This window comes from Rhinolophus ferrumequinum, chromosome 4 (genome assembly GCF_004115265.2).
Source record: "Rhinolophus ferrumequinum isolate MPI-CBG mRhiFer1 chromosome 4, mRhiFer1_v1.p, whole genome shotgun sequence".
Classification (NCBI taxonomy): domain Eukaryota; kingdom Metazoa; phylum Chordata; class Mammalia; order Chiroptera; family Rhinolophidae; genus Rhinolophus; species Rhinolophus ferrumequinum.
Window position 1 is genome coordinate 88,128,817 of NC_046287.1, and position 17,837 is coordinate 88,146,653.

A 17,837-nucleotide genomic window follows, 5' to 3' on the forward strand; every position below is an offset into this window, starting at 1 on the left:
GAGAACACTCTAGATTGGGTTTAGAAATGTACATACCCTTTACCAATGTTGAACTGTTACTTATGGTTGCTTCCTTCACTAGAATCATTGCTTGGATATATTCTGTTCAGGAAGGAAAAAAGAACAAAAACAATCAGCAGCAGTATCACCTTTATTCAAGGGACCAGATACTGTGTCAAACAATTTACACACTTTATCTCATTTACACATTTTAATCTTCACAACTCCTCTGAGAGGTTCTTGATGAGGCAAAAAAGTTACTGAAAAGTGATCAGTACTTTGCATCCACTCCCCAGAGATCGCCCAGGCCTGTGTTTACTCCCCAAGGACCACCCAGGCCTGTGTCACACAAGATAAATTAAGCTGTCCAAACAGCCTTAGAAAGGAGATAACCAGAAAGATATAGCTTTCCAGCTTGTGCAGACTGTTGGAGGCTGCCTATAACTTGAACTCCAGCCTCATTATAATACAATATAATTAGAATGAACATTATGGCTGCCCCTCACCCTCCCGCCCGGTGGGTTTTTCTATATGCATTATGGGTAAGAGCATACACAGAAAGAAACTAGTTATATAACCAGCATATGCCAATCAAATGACTTCAGTCTGTATGTAAAGTATCCTGAGTTTAGATATCACATCCCCTATTATAAGGAAATTTATCTACTCATTCCTATATAAGAAAAAGCTCATTTAAAGATCAGTGCAGTTGTCTGCTTAAGACTCTGCCTCTGGCAGCTTCTCTGCCAGCCGCTTTCTTTTTAAACAAACTTTCTAACTTCTATTCCTTTGTGCCTTGTGAATTCTTTCATATTCTGCAAATGACCAGGGGTATCCAAAGACAAAACAGTTCTTATGATTATTTGCATTCGAGACAAAGGAATTCAGGCTTAGAGGTTAAGCTATTTATCCTACAACATTCGGTTAGGAAGTAGTAGAACTGGATTCAAACCTAGGTATATCTGATTCATGAAGGAATGAGAAGGAATATTAAAATGAAAAACAGTACTAATTTTTGGGATAAGCACATAATAGACTAATGCATTAAGAACACCCAGAAGGTATTCAGAATAGTCTGAGGAAAAATAAAGAATAGTCTGGGGGAAAATTTGCTTGAAAATCTTATGTCGTGATGGAATCAAGGAGGTTTCCACATTAAAGTCTTATGTTCTACAACCAACCAGGGTTGAAGACAAACGAAATAGAAAAAATAAAAACTTGGATGACTGAACTGACTGCCTACATAGAATGAAAGCTTTGAATGCAAGTTTTGCTTTCGGAAGACTACTGGTAAGGTAATTTCTGTCTAAAGCAGGCAAAATATAGTTATGTGTACTTCTGTGTTTAAAAAAACACTAGTTGTCTCTGAATGATGCGGTCATGGATAATTTTTGTTATATTACCTATATGTACCAAAAGTTGTACAATGAGCATATACTACTTTTGCAATATTCCTCCCCCCACAAAAAAAAAGATGAAAAGGAAAAATAAAATGGGGGATAAAAGGTTGACTGAGATAAAAAGAGATAAATTCAGTAGCTGTTATTCAAAGCCAGCATCTTTACCCACTTTTACAAAATATTCATAGTATGATAACAGCAAGTTTTTATAGAAACAGAGCATGCACACACAAAAAAACAAATAGTACTGATATTATGTTCTTAGGAAACAAATAAATTATTTGACTTTTAAAACAAATAATACTGGAAATAGAATTATACTACATGCCAGTGGGTTACATTTAGCATTAAATGTACTGAAAGTTTTTATTGCTTCGTACCTTTATTCGTGGCGGACCCATCTTTGATCTTTTGTTTCAGTGACTGTAGCACATTTTGCACTTGCTCAAATATGATGTCCACTTTTCCATCATCTTCCAGCTCCGTCCAGAAAGTCTTTGCATCACCTAAAATATAAATCAGTGAGTTGCATAAGATCTCAAGAGAAATATACTAATTTCCCCACAATACATGTTACAGGAAATCCACTTGTTTCTAAATAAAATCAAATTTAAATGGTCTTTGAAGAAAAAAATTTTGGTCATTATTTCTTTACAAATAACTAGAAACTAGGAATATGATCTATCTCACTTATTTCTGCTAATTTAAAAAACACATTGAAAACGTTAGTGACACTATTTCTTAACTGGAAAACAGAAGGAATGACTTCATTGCAGAATGGGAGTGCACGTATATATAGACACACATTCATTTCCAAAGTTTTAGGAATACGACTTGCACTGAGTATGGAAGTGGATGGTTTTGAATGAAATATTTCAACAATTGCTGAAATAATTAAACGTCCAAAACTAATGCTTTCTAAAATGCCTTTTATATTAACTTTTAAATAATTACCGTGTTTCCCCGAAAATAAGACCTAGCCGGATAATCAGCTCTAATGCGTCTTTTGGAGCAAAAATTAATATAAGACCCGGTCTTATTTTAGAGCTGATTGTCCGGCTAGGTCTTATTATCGGGGAAACAGGGTACATGAAACAAAATGTTTCAATTTTTTAGAGTTATATAGATGAGCCAACATTTTAGATGCCCACCAAGCTAACACCTTAAAAACTTCCTAGAGAAATAATCCTTTTAAAGCTAAGAACAGATATATGAGAAAAATAATTAAAATAAATTGGCAAAAGCTAAATCTCACTTACACCAGGTTTAAAAGTCACAAAAATATCTAAAAGGTTAAACACAATTTATAGATAAAATGTTGAAATTAATGTATAAAATGTTTAAAATTAACAGGGACTTAAGCAAAAGAGGAACATAATAATTTCACTTTAAAAAGGTCACTTGAGAAACCATTAGGAGGATTAATGGGCAGAGAGCTTAGTAAGTTTACAAAAAATATTTTTCTCAATAAAACTTAAACCCAGAACCTGTAAGATGGGCAATGGATTGAGACTCTTCGTCAGAGCCTTAGGCCTCGGAGTCCCAACTCTCCCTGGCAGTTACCTTATCCAAAAGGGATTTCTGGCTAATTAGAGGTGCTGCCACCAAAGCAGCCTCAGGAGAGGTGCCGTTTCCCCATTACCATTCTGGCTGATGTGTACTACACAAGACTCTAAGCCTACTTTTAATTCCCCATAGCACAGGTCAGACAAGGTTTCAGCATTTGAAACAAATGCAATGTGAGGACAAAAGGAATGAGAAATAATACTTTAGAGGTAGGTAGGGGCCATGACATGGAGGGCTTTGTGTGCCATGCTAAGCAACTTCATTTTTAAATGGAAGGCGATGGGGAGCCACTCAAGAAGTTTAAGCATCTTATGTGATTAAATTTGTTTCTTAGACCACTCATGTGGCAGTAAACGGGGAGGAGTCAAGAATGATTTCTATGCCTGATCACTGCACTGTACACCTGAAGCTGAACAATAATGAATGCCCACTATAATATTATATATATATGTATATATAGGTATGTATACATTTACAAGAGGCAGAGTACAGCGTTGGGAGTGGAAATAGTGGAAATGGGATGGCTCGGTGCGATGTCAGAGAGATAGTGGATGGGGGCAGGGAGGTCCACAGTGTGAGGGATATAAATGATAAACATCTAAGTAAAACAAACAAACAAACAAACAAAAAACAACTCATAGACACAGACAATAGTTTAGTGGTTACCAGAAGGTAAGGGGGGTGGGGGGTGGGAGATGAGAGTAAGGGGGATCAAATATATGGTGATGGAAGGAGAACTGACTCTGGGTGGTGAACACACAATGTAATTTATAGATGATGTGATACAGAATTGTACACCTGAAATCTATGTAATTTTACTAACAATTGTCACCCCCAATAAATTAAAAAAAATAATAAAAGGAAAGATTAAAAAAAAATGATTTCTGACTCAGGCAACCATATGTATAGGAATGGTATGCATTGAGATAAGGAATAAAGGTAGAGGCGCATATAAGAAATTCAAGTACGGGGAGACCAGTTGGCTCAGTTGGTTAGAGCACAGCGCTCATAACACCAAGATCGCAGGTTCGATTCCCACATAGGCCAGTGAGCTGCACCCTCCACAACTAGATTGAAAACAACGACTTGACTTGGAGCTGATGGGTCCTGGAAAAACACACTGTTCCCCAACATTCCCCAATAAAAATAAAATAAATTAAAAAAAAAAAGTTTTAACCAAAAAAAGAAATTCAAGTAGGGCAAGTAAACTGGATACACAGGTTCCAGAGTAAGATCTGGTCCAGATATACAATCTGTGGAGTCAATAGCACACAAATACTTGCTGAAGCCACAGAAAAGATGTGATTAGAGAGAATGTGTAGAAAAGAGGGTCTTCTGTAGAACATCAACATGTAAGGGATTAAGTACAAGAAAAAGGAATCATGGGGACAGCAGCACACTGGTGGAAGGAAACTCCAGGAGCAGCATCCCAGGAATCAGTGGAAGAACAGGAGTGGTTATTAACACTCTGGGCTTTGGAGTTCAGATGCATTTAGGTTTGAATCCCAGCATTGCCACTTATTACCATATTTCCTTCCCCTGAAAATAAGACCTAGCCAGACCATCAGCTCTAATGCGTCTACTGGAGCAAAAATTAATATAAGATCCAGTCTTATAATGTATGATATAATATACCGGGTCTTACATTCATTTTTGCTCCAAAAGACGCATTAGAACTGATGGTCTGGTAAGGTCTTATATTCAGGGAAACACGGTAGCTGTGTGACTATATCTCTATAAAATTGGAATAACGGCAGCTACCTCACAGAGTAGATGTGCAGAGAAGCACGGGGCAGTTAGCAAGAAATTACTGTATACAATTTAACAACTCTTTAATTGTGGAATTTTAGAGATCATTCAGCTAAGTGGGGAAAATATTTTGTGAAGCAGGGCTTTCTCAGAATCCTTAAAATCATTCCACTTTTCCCTGAAGGATAACCAACAAAAATCATTGCTTTTAGGCAAAACTATTTGTCAAAGCACTTAATTGATTATTGTTACCATTTATTTTCATGACTATGAGTCAATACTTCATACTAGGGATTTATCTTTATTTGAGGTGGACATCTACACAGGAAGGATTTTGAAAGGTATTTAGAAATAGCTTTTTGTAGCATTATAGTCTTCTGGAATCATATACAACTCTCTCCTAACTTGAGAAAATAAGCAGTAATGCTGAAAGACAGCCATCAGGACTTCAGTGAATTTTTGTTTTACAGTGTCTATTTAAAACTGTGTTAGAAATGTCAGTACATGATACCAAATTATTTTGATAGGAAATACTTAAAACGAATTAGTTAGAAAGTCTTGGAATAGATTAATAAAGAGGACACTGGCAATATAAGAAAATAAAGCCAATCAGAAATACTGAAACTATCTGCTTGCAGAATAAATGAATGTAACTAAGCAATTCATACTTATTTGTCCTGGGTTTTTAATATATTGTTCCTTACGACATCTTTATTATCTCATATTGCTCTAGGTTTAACTCTCATATTTCAATAGTACTTGTTCCTCATGTTTTCCTTCTTGATCATTTTTGTCTTTTTGCCATGGAAACTTCTAACCACAGTAACAAAGAGGTAACCTATCTGATAAATGAGATTACGAGATTCAGTTAATAACTTTTTGAACAAAAACACTAAATGAATATCATACTTCTAAGAAGAAACATTTCAACTATAGACTGTATAGATGGTAATGACAATGTAAACAATTTTAGTTTCTTGCTCCTTTACTTCTTTGCACACTGTCCGCATGCTGAGAGTTATAATCCAATACTGTAAATACTTCAGTATATTTCACTAGAACACAGTTATAAGGAATACAGGAGCAGGCACTTGAATTGAAAATCAAATTAGTATACTAATATTGGGGCTACTTGCCTCCAGAAATGAAGAGTGCTATCTGATAAATACTGTCTGTCCAACTTGTTCTCTTAGCTAGATATGACTACTTAGTGCAAGAACATAATCATAAATATAGCAGTTTTGTCAAGAATGAAGACAAATTATAGTTACGCTATATGTCCCTCAATGTCACTTGAGATGGACTGTCTTTGTAAATAGGCAATGCTCATGAATCACACTGATCTGAATTCATTTACTAGATGAATATTTATGGAGTGCTTACCAAATACATTGATAATGACCCAAGAACACAGAAATATATGTACATTTCTTTTTAAAAATTATATACCTATATCTCCCTTGAGGAGCTTCAGGGCATTGGTCTAGAGGATTTGTAAGACATCTCTGAGCCTGTGATCAATCAGCAAAGTGTGGTCTATGAACTCGGGGGCCGAGGGGGGTCCCAAAGTCCTTTCAGAGAATATGCTAGATCAAACTATTTTAACAGTAAAACTAAGACATTATTTGTCTTTTTTTTTTCTGTATTGACATTGATGATACAACAGAAATGATGAGTAAAAGTGCTAGTGTCTTAGTTTAAACCAAGGCAGGGGCACCAAACTACCAGTAAGTAATTGTATTCTTCACCATCAATTTCACTTAAGGATGTCCTTGATAAAGAACCTAAATGATTACCATAGTACAGTGGCTGTGTCAAGAAAAGCACTAGTGCGATTGTTTGAATTATAAGTTAATTTAGCTGCTTTTATTTCAGGGAAAATTATTTTTACTTAAAAGAACCACTAATAAAAATGATGGGTTTTCATATTTGGGTGTTTGGCACACATTTTCTTGAAAATGAACAAAGTTAGACTATCATTTGAAGGACAAAACTGACAGCATTTGTTACTAATAATAAAATTCAAGTTACCAAGGTGAAATGAGAAATTTGGAAACTTTGCATTCTGCTATGATAAGCTTGACAGCTTCTCAATAATTAATCACTCTTTGATGAGACTGGTAGCAATATTAACAAATGTGATTTTTAAATAGTGTGATGAAATATGTAAACATTTGAAAAAATCTGCATAATTCACTAAACCAATATTTTCTAAGTGGCCAACGCATGATGTTATAAAATCATACACGTATAAAAGAAAAGTGTAAAACAGACCAATGAATTTTAATGTAACAGTGTAAAATCTCACTGATATGAGTTCAGATTCCACACTATAACTAATCTTGAAGGAACGACTACTTGTTGAATTCTGTAGTTGTATCAAAGAAAAATATCCAATTATTTGAAAGTCTATTAAAATATTCTTCCTTTTTCCAATTTCTTATCTGTGTGAAGCTTCATTTTCTTTATATATTTCAGCAAAAGCAACATACAACAACAGATTAAATCCAGAAGTAGATATGAGAATCTCCCTTCTATTAAGCCAACTATTAAAGAGATTTGTAAAAATGTAAAACAATGTTCTCACTCATTTTTGTTTTAGAAAATAGTTATTTCTCACAAAAATGTAATTTGTTAACATGGTGGGTTTACTATTATTTTTAAATGAGCCAGTAACATTTTTCAAAGCTTCTCAGTTTCAATTTCTAACACACCAAATACAAACATGTATTATTCACATAAACAAAAGCTTTTAGGGGTTTTAAAACTTTAAAGAGTATAAAGTAGTCCCCAGACCAAAAGCAAGTTTGAGAACCACTGGCCTAGATAACAGTCCAGTGAAATTAGTACTATGTCCTGTATAATAACCCATATATTACAAGTACGTTAAAGGGCATTAAAATTATTCTGCATAATACTATATGCATTTGTCAAAACCCAAAAAACTTTAAAGCACAAAGAGTAAGCCATAATGTAAGCAAATTTTAAAATATTAGGTTGGTGTGAAAGTAATTGCCGTTTTTGTAATTATTTTTAACTATTTAAGCCACATTATCATTTAAGAGATCAGGGATCCCAGGAAGGAATGCAGACTGTGACAAAAGAATGTACCTGTATTAAAAATGTATACACAATCTCACTGAAGGGCTATGTGTAAAAGGTACTGACCTAAATAACTGGAAATAAGTGGAGTCTGTAAGACTAAAGGTAAAAGGAACTGTGCACAAGTACTATAGTTTCCCACTTGGGAATAATTTACATTTCTGATACTGCTATACGTATACAAGCATACCTCGTTTTATTGAGCTTCTTTTTATGGGGCTTCACAGATCTTACATTTACAAATTGAAGGCAAGATCCTCCACCAGCCAAAAACTTATGACTTGCTTTGATACTTACTTTTTGTGGTGGTCTGGAACCAAACCCACAATATCTCTGAGGCGTGCATGTATACTGGAATTGAGCAATTAAGTAATTGGATAACAGATGGTGGAAGCCACATGTCTCATTGCTGGAGTAAGAGTTTATAGATAAGCAAGGAGAGAGTAGGCTAGAATGATCCATGTTGTGATGTATTAGAGTTGGAGACATCAATATAAACTCATGGTTAGCTTAATAGAGATATACATGGTTTCATATAAAAATACGTATAGGTATGTGTATATATAGGTTAGTATACATGTATATTTCCATGCTCTCACCTGAGAGGGCCTAAAGCAACGACACCCCAGTAACAACAAGCACATCTATTGCCCAGATCATAGTTTCTACTACCATTCTCCAATAAAAGGAACCAGGGCTCATTCAAGAAATGGCTGATTCTAGGAACAGAGCAGGAAATATACAAAATGAGCCTGGAGCGTCTTCTAATATAAAAAAATAAGGAAATGCTAAAGAACAAAAACAAACAAAACGAAACAAAACCCATCAACACTGATGGGGGTATGTCAAAGGGACACAGAGCTAACTGAAAGATCTCCCAATGGCCAATCTTGAGACAATTTGAGTAACAAAATAAAACTATACTGGATTACAACCCAAAGTATAAAATAAGTACCTATGACTCCATACTAATATACATAAATGACTGAATAAATACCCAGGTGGGGGGAAGAAGACAAATCTCCCTTACGGATGAATTTCAAATAATTAATGTATATATTCTGTTCTTAAAAAGGGGGGAGAATAAATCCCCACTTAAGTGTGAGATGCACATAGTAATTTCCTGTCAATGAGTATAGCAGGGAAGAGGGGGAAAAAAAGTCATTTACAGTGGAGAAATCAGATAACACTATGTCAGCTAGGTGATCAAGCTCGGTATCAACAAGTGATAAATCATGTTGATAACATGTACCAGAGATACAATGAGGTACAAATGGCACTTTACTTCTATGGTCTTCCTCCCCAAATCCTACAATCTCAGTGTAATCATGAGGAAAAAAAGTCAGTCAATAATTCCAAAAGAGGGGCATTCCAGCAAATACTTCGATACAAAAAAATCCTACAAAATCAAAAACTAGGAAGTCTGATAAACTGTTGCATACAAGAGGACCCGAAGGAGACACGACAAGTTAATGTAATGTGGTATTCTGAATGAGATCCTGGAACAGAAAAAGATATCAGGTAAAAGCTAAGGAAATGGCTAGAAGCTATGGACTTTATTTATGAATAAACCCTTAATTCCTTCTAATTCAGAAAAGTCACTTGTAATAAAATACCATGAAAATTCCACAATTCAGCTTCATTAAGTAGTCTATATACTTTTAAACATAAAGTTTAACAATTGTTTTTTCAACCTACCATTTTTTTCTCCCATCTTTTGGTGTCGTTTATTAACATAAAACTCTTCAAAATTAACTTTATCAAAGGACTGAATCACTTCGATTGAAGAATGTAACTGGACTCCAACCTTGGTCTCTATGAAATTTGTAGTCCTCAGAGTAAATACATCATCATATCATTCTAAATCGAATATTCTTTGAAACTTGAATTTTCAAATAGAAATTGTGGTTGAAGAAACTTTCAGAAATGACTAGTCCAACATAATGACAAGTCCATGAATCTTCATCAATTAAGTATTTATAGTTGTATCAGATCACTGACAGTATCTTTTTAAAAATAAATACCAACTCCATCTTTTCGTCCATGAATTCATGAAACATTCTGTAAAAAAAAAACCCAAACACAAAAACACAAAAACAATAAAGAATGGTTCATATTTGTAAAAATATTTAAGAAAGAAGAGGTAGTTATATAACAATAGCTCTATCTTTTAAAACAGCACGATTATGGAAAAAGAACACTTATTAGTTGGAAAAAATGTGCAAAATATCAGAATTAGGAAAATTACAGAGAAATTAAGACTCAATCATATTTAATATATTTTTAATTAACATAAACTACACCCACTTTACTAATACTTGATAAAAACTTTTAAAATGAGGATAGTAATGCTAACTACCTCATAAGGTTGCAGTGAGGATAAGATTTACTCACTTCAAACAGTGCCTGGCACATACAAAGGACACAAGAAATGCTAGCAATAATTATTCTTCTTTCAGTAAGTAGACTTTTAAAATAAAATATGGATTTTAGTATACATATTTTGATAACATATCACGCATTTTCCCCCATCATTAATATTTTTCTGTAATATGACTTTTAAGTGACTGTATGATACACTTTGGTCAATAATTCATAAATTAAAAATACACTAAAGAATTTTAATAATTAAACTTTAATAAATCATTAATTAGTACTATAAATAAACCTCTATATTGAACATTTAGATTGTTTCTATTTTTTCAGTATGATAATGCTGGAATATGCTTTATGCGTACCGTGTTTCCCCGAAAGTAAGACTTAGCCGGACAATCACTTCTAATGCGTCCTTTGGAGCAAAAATTAAATAAGACCGGGTCTTACATTAATTTTTGCTCCAAAAGACGCATTAGAGCTGATTGTCCGGCTAGGTCTTATTTTTGGGGAAACACAGTATTCCTTAAATTATACACTTACAGGTGGATCTAATAGGTCAAAAAAAGATCAACAATTTTCAATCTCAAGATGTTAATCAACATATGATAAATTCTTCTCCTACTCCCTCACCAAACCCACAGAAATGTTAGAGTATTTTTTAAAAATTAAAAATGTATATAGTAATGCTGAAAACAAAAAGGGAATTCTCCATGGACCAAGTCTGTGGGACTTCTCTGGGGAAAGGAAACAGATGGGATGCTGCAGAGATATTGCCAACCACCATCATAACATGGCAAATGGAAGAGCAAATCCTCTCAGAGGAGATGAGTGCACAACCAAGAGTCATCAAACATTTGAGTAAAGCTACACCATGAAAAAGATTTAACAAACCCAAACTGATGAACTTAAATTCTAGAGGAGAATTAATAGAGCATCCTGAAAATAATTTTAAAACAAATGTTATTGTATTTAACATCCTCAAAGAGCAAAAGAAGGAAACTTCATCCATGAATAACACACAATTTTGAGAAATAACCATCTAGAATCTAAAAACAGTTGTTGAAGAAACTCAACAGATGACTGTATGACAGCAGACTCAGATGAAGAGCCAGTTAGTAAGCTGGAAGACCTAGTTGAATAATTTCACTCAAAGCAAAGAGCAAAGAAATAATAAAAGGAGGGATAAAATAGAATGAAGAGGCAATAATGACCAAGAACGTCTCAGATCTGGAAAACAAACAAGCCCACTAAGGGTCCAATGAGTAACAAATAACAAGCAAGATAAAATTCTTAATACACACCACTAAACAAATTGTGGACAAACTTCAGAAAATCAAGAAGCTTCCAGAAAAATCTAGATTATCTGAAAGGAATGTATAACAGACTGATAATTGAATGTCTCATCAAAAATGCCAGATGCAACACGTTAAGGGAAAATAAGTTTGAACCCAGAATATTATTTCAGTCTAGCTACCTTTCAACAGTGAGGATTAAAAAGAGAGACTCAGACATTCAAAGAGCCACTCAGAGACTCTCTAAAAGAAATAAGGAAATACTTCCTGAGTAAGAACTAACCTAGAAAGAAGTACTGAGGTACAAGAAGCAATAGTGAGCAAATAAATGAGTAAAATACATTAATGCTAGACAGATTAAAAATGTACGCTAATAACAAATGAAACAAAAATGCTACAAGATAAAACCATGAAAAATTATATTCTTTTTTTCAAGGGGAGATGTGAGGGATTGCTGCAAGATCAAAGAAAGTAAAGTAGAAGCAAACTAAGTTCTTCGTAGGGAGGATATCAATACTAATTAAATTTAAGCTGTTAAAACAAATTTAAGAACTGTGTTAAAACTGTAAAGGTACTCTATTAAAAAGAAAACAGGTAGAACAAAGAAAACTTGGTGCTAGCTTCAATTAAAAAGAAAAATGGAAAAATAAAGATCTGAAAGATACGAAGAGAAACAAGGTTAGTAAGATGACAACAAAGCCAAATACATTAAAAATCACAAAAAAAGGTGAATGTGTTAATCTTATTAAAAGAGACTCTCAGACTGGATTACAAGCAAAACCTAGCTATAATACTTTTAAATATGAGACCGACTTAAATCACACAAAATATCATTGAAAGGTTGAAGGGATGTAAAAAGACATACGAGCAAATATAAGAAGAAACATTCATATGGAACAAAATAGAATTTAATATGAAAACCAGTAAGAGACAAAGAGAAATATTTTGTACTGATAGAAATATTTACCACAAATATCTAATTGAAATTATAGACTTAATACCAAATAGGCTCAAGAAGTAAAAATCCCAATTAGAGGAATAAGTATAAAAAGAAATTTTAAAAGAACAAACAGTTGAAGAGCTTACCAAAGCTGCATGCCACACATCCCCACCTCTTACTACCAGCATACCAAGTCCATAAAGTTGTACAGATGAACTGTACAAAACGTTCAAGGGAATTCTATAGTATACCTTCAAGGTAATTTGTATAGTATGCAAACAGTTCCAGAGCAAGAATATGGGAAGCTATTCACTTTTTTTTTTTTTGAGATTAGTATAAGCTTGACATGTAAAAAAAGAAACTCAAGGCCAAAAGCAAACTCCAGGTATGAAAGCAAAAATAGTAAAGTAAAAATATGTAGCAGTAAACTAAAAGTATATTAATAATGGAGGGTTTAGCCCAGGAATATCCCAAAAGTTTAACATTGGAAAGTTTCTCAATGTAAATTCCTATATTAATAGACAAACGGAGGAAAACTATCACCTCAAGATGCAGAGAAATAATATGGAAAAAGTTCAATGAAAAACTATTAGGGAGAGGACGGAAGAAGGCATACTTTTAGCAAACTAGCAATGAAAGAGAACTTCTTTAACCTGATAAAGACTATCTACTAAAACCTGGCAGCAAACATTATAATGGTGAAACATGAGAAGCATTTTCATGAGAAGTCCGACACAGGATGAGGACATTTGCCACCACTACTCACTACTCTTATTGAATATTGTACTGGCAGTCTTAGAGAAATGCAGCAAAACAAAGAGACCTAAAGATTGTAAAGAAGAGAAAAACCTGGTAGAATAAATAAATAAAAACAAAATAAAAGCTAAGCCAAGAGTGGGGAGCAAATTTAACATTTTAACAGTAGTAACCAAAAAAGGACATAGTTATAGAAACTGAAGAAATTTTTTTAAAATTATATAAGAAACACTGTATCCAGGACACATAAAGAACTCCTTAAATAATTAAGAAAAAGATGACTAAATAGAAAAATGGGTACTTTAAAAAAGAAATTATAGAAACTTACATAAAATATAGTTTAATAAACATGAATAGATACTATTACAGTTAATCCGATAAATAAACTTTAAAAATGAGTATCATTTTCATCCATAAGATGAACAAAAAGTAAGACTATATCTCGTGTTGATATAGTTTATAGGGAAACTGAACTCTAACAACTACTTGTGAGACATGTAAATTAGTAGGAGTATTTTGAAGGCAAATTTGGCAAGACCTATTAAGATTAAAAATGTTCATAACTCAAAACCAAGTAATTCCACTTTTAGGTATATTTCTTGAGAAACAGCACTTGTGTCCAAGAAAACACATATCAAGGATTTCCCTGCAGTATTGTTTGTAAGGTGAAAACCTAGAAATGTCCATTAAGAGGAGAATGCCAAATAAAAAGGGGGGTACAGTACACATCAAAAACAGAATTTCGTATGAAAACCAGTAAGATATACGAGGTGTGATCAAAAAATACGGTGAATGTTTAAAAATATATATATATTACCGTAAGACTCATTGCCATTAATCCCTCTCAAAATACTCCCCCTCGCTTTGCACACACTTATCCCATAGTTTTTGCCACTTTCTGAAGCACTTCTGGAAGTCCTCTTTCGTGAGTGTCTTTGGTTGCACTGTTGTGGCTGCCTTCATGTTCTGAATTAATTCAAACCATTTACCTTTCATGGTCATTTTGCCTTTGGGAAGAGCCAGAAGTTGCATGGGGTGAATAAGGTAAATGAGGACATACCGTAATGTTTTTATTTGACAGAAATTGCTGTACCAGAAACGATGGGTGACACAGAACATTTCTGTTGTAATCAAAACATACGGTGAATGCTGCTGCTGCTGCCGCTGCTAAATGCCATCTAACAGAAAGGAAGGGATCTTTAATACAGGAAGTGGCACGGCGAACTTTAGTAACAGTGTGTGACAAGTTTCAATTTATTCGTGCTGTCAATCGGGTGTGAGCTATGGTTGAGAGAAGGTGTGTTTTAAAGTGCGCCATAAATCATCCCCCATCATGACCACACTCCATGTCACACATAGCTTCTGGTCTTTGGCAATTTCTGTCCAATAAAATCACTGTGGTGTGTCCTCATCCACCTTACTCACCGAATCTGGCACCATGAGACTTCTGGCTCTTCCCCAAAGTCAAAATGATTCAGGACATCGAGGCAGCCATGACAGCACAACTAAAAACACTAACGAAAGAGGACTTCCAGAACTGTTTCAGAAAGTGGCAAGAATGATGGGATAAGTGTGTTGGAAGCAAGGGGGAGTGTTTTAAGGGGGATTAATGGCAATGTTTCTTTTACTGTAATAAGTTATTTTTATTTAAACATTCACCGTATTTTCTGATCACACCTCATATATTTTAATTCAGTCATACACTGGAACACTATCCAGCAGTAAAAGAAATGAGCCATAAATAATATAATAAGTTGTAAATAACATGCATACGCTGCAAAAACACTGTCAAGTGAAGAATTATAGAATTATGTAGCATGGTACTATTTCCCTTTTAAAATATTACAAATGCATATGTACACCTATTGTACCAGTAAGTATAAAACAATGATTTGAAGACTGCACCACTCTTTGTTGTGGGGTGGGGGGAAGCCAGAGGGAATTCAGGGATTGTGGATTGTTCTCTTTATCAGCAAGGTTCTAATTTTCTAAAGGGTACTTAATTTAAAAATTAAGTATGTAATTTCAAAATGGGATTGTGCATTTTAAAGCTTTCTGGAGCATGTTGCCAAACTGCTTTCCAAGAAAGGTTCTACCAATTTCTACTCAGTAAAAGCTTCTTTTTAAAGAAAGCTCTCACCAGTGTTGTTCACACCTAAAAATTTTAAAAACTCAACTTACAAAAGTCAGACATCTTTACTACAGAAAATTTCGTAAAAAATGTAGTAAAGCATAAAGAAAAAAATTAAATCACTCATAATTGCATCCTCCTGATACAACTAGTGTTAATATATTGGAGGGTAACAGGGATTTTAAAATTTGTTCGCATCTTTCTTTCGCTTTCTCACTTTTTCATTTTGGCAGAAAAGTAGTCGGTTAGTTTCACTTCAATTTTCAGTCCCTTTCATTTTTAAAAATAGGCTCTTACGAAACTGACCATTTCCTCTCCGTTCCTTATATTTTAATTACGACTGTAATGAGCATTTATTGAATATAAACCATGTCTGGCACACTTCTAAATACTTCACTTGTTCTTATTCTGCATAACAATCAGATAAATTAGCATGCCTGTTTTCCAACTGAGGAAATTAAAGCATGACAACGTAAGTGGCAAAAATAATATGAACAGGCAGGATGGTTTCAGAGCCCATGTGTTTTGATTACTCCACTCTACCGCCTGTTATCTCTTTTCTTGTTCATACTCATTAATACATACAGAACTCATTCCAGGTTTCCACATGCCAAAGACCACAGTTAATTACACTGTTCCTTATTTTAGTTACGCATTGGGTAATTACTTACTGGGTTGTGGTTAATGCGAGTCTGGTGCTCTGAGGATCTGATCTCAACTCTGTGATCTTGGATAAACGATTTTACTTACTTAGGGTTTGTGTAGTCTTACCTGTGAAATGGGTGAGTGGTTAAACCTTCAAGTTCTGCTTCTGGATTTTATACTGCAGTCCATTTCCTGCAGCCCCTTTTACAGCCTCGGGTTCCCAGCTGTTTAGGAATCATCTCACAGTAAGGTGTACAACGTGAGGTACACGGAAATAGTAGTTGAGAACTCAGTGCGCCCGCAGTCCCCTCTCCAGCCCCGGACTGCACGTGGGTGAAAGGAGATGGTAGGTAGCAAGGGCTAGGATCCACGCGGCTGAGCTCCACCGCGTTCCCAGGTCCTGGGCCGGAGGACCCGTCGGGGGCCACCCACGGCTGTGCCTACGCTGCACTGGCTCCACTGCGTTTTCCACGCCGCCCGCCAGACCTGAGGGCTGTACTCCGCCCGCTCCGTTAGCGAGGCTGGATTCCCCAGCTGGTCAGGCTCCTCTCCGAAACCAAGCCACCAAGACTCCACGGCCCTGGTGCCCCCTTCACCATCTACTAGCTTTCGCCTCGGCAACAACTGTTCCTCCTCGCCTCGGCCCGGGAGGGAGAACCGCCCAATCTGTGACACCCGAGTCTACAAAATGCGAACCCTAAATGGGAGGAGTCGGACACCAACGGATCCCACCGCTTGGCCGGGTGCCCATTGGTTGCACACCCCATTGGGTCCACGCCTTAGAGCTCCGTGCCTGTACCGCTCGTAACGCGGCGGCGTCGGAGCGCGCCGCCTCCCAATTGGCTGTCAGAGTTCTCGGGTTGTCTCGCGCTTTGTGGCTGGGCCAATGGGGCTACCTGCAGTCGAGAGCCGGCATCGCTGGAGTGGTGGCGCAGCTGTTTCCTCCGGTAGGTGTTGGGCTGCCATCTTGTGTGTGGCTGAGGCTGGGCTTCTTGGTGTTTGAAAGCTTGTTTAGCGGCTCAAGGTGTAGAGGATTCCTGAGGGAGTTGTGGAGGAGAGGAGGGGCCTGAGGGTCTTCTCAGTTCCCTGAAAGGGAAAAGTCTTCCTGGCCTGATTCTCAGCCCTGGGTAGAGAGAGCGATGAATGGTGGTGGTAGTGGTGGGGATCCCAGGCTCCGGTTTGTTCGTCATTGTAAAGGCTTGGCGGGGGCTCTGATGCCTTAACACGGACTCCTTGAATTTAGGGAGCAATTCCAATAATCTTTGTCTCAGAAAGATTCTGACCATCAACCTCCTTTACTGACAAGGGAGGTTGGCTGATGGACTGCTTGGTTCAGAAAGGAACAAGGCTAGTAATTAGTGGAACCGGGAGAGAGAGGGAGATGACTTACCATTATCCTCAAATTCGAAAGAGACGTCTTCATTTTCTGTTGATTAGGAGGGAGCGGCCGCTAAAGTGTTTGCTCTGTAAGGTATCCTCTGACTGAGGCCATCATTTGGTAGTAGTGGGCGTCAGTTGTACGTTTGGGCAGTTTTGTTCATTAGTCTGCAGCTAGCAATCCTGCAGTGGTCTTTTTTAAAAAGCTGGAAAGTGGTGGAACAGTGGAAGTGAAGGAAGAATTTTGTGAAATCTTGGTTTCCCTAAATACGATCTGTAGAATTAATCTCTCGGTCTGCCTTGACATGCTTGGTTGCTTTGTCATGGGGCTGGGGGGAAGCTTTTGCGAGGGAAAGCATCTTAACTTCTGAGCTCTTTGGGGATTGGGAGAAAGGAGGCAAGAAGTACCTCCTTTTCCTCATTATTTTTTTCAAAAAATCAAAGTAGAAAGCACGCATTTTCTTTTCAAATGAGGGGGAAATTTATCGGATCCGAAAACCTAA

The 17,837-nt window shown here is 36.0% G+C and overlaps 2 protein-coding genes across 5 annotated transcripts in view; one reads left to right on the top strand and one right to left on the bottom strand.

The window, feature by feature from the left end:
* The window catches only part of SETDB2 (SET domain bifurcated histone lysine methyltransferase 2), a 47,478-nt gene extending 30,743 nt beyond the window's left edge, over nucleotides 1–16,735 (bottom strand). For 2 of the 3 annotated variants that reach the window (XM_033105178.1, XM_033105177.1), the window contains exons 1-4: nucleotides 16,084–16,735; nucleotides 9,516–9,878; nucleotides 1,781–1,906; nucleotides 37–102 (exon numbers count right to left, since the gene is read on the bottom strand). In XM_033105178.1, coding sequence (XP_032961069.1) covers nucleotides 37–102; nucleotides 1,781–1,906; nucleotides 9,516–9,531 — 208 coding nt within the window. In that variant the 5' untranslated portion in view covers nucleotides 9,532–9,878; nucleotides 16,084–16,735. The remainder of the gene's footprint in view (nucleotides 1–36; nucleotides 103–1,780; nucleotides 1,907–9,515; nucleotides 9,879–16,083) is intronic. The other variant, XM_033105179.1, reaches the window with a different exon arrangement.
* A 60-nt stretch (nucleotides 16,736–16,795) lies between these two features.
* Nucleotides 16,796–17,837, top strand: part of CAB39L (calcium binding protein 39 like) — a 131,613-nt gene continuing 130,571 nt past the window's right edge. Inside the window, exon 1 of one of the 2 annotated variants that reach the window (XM_033105193.1) lies at nucleotides 16,796–16,904. The gene's annotated coding sequence lies outside the window, so the exon portion shown is untranslated. The remainder of the gene's footprint in view (nucleotides 16,905–17,837) is intronic. The other variant, XM_033105194.1, reaches the window with a different exon arrangement.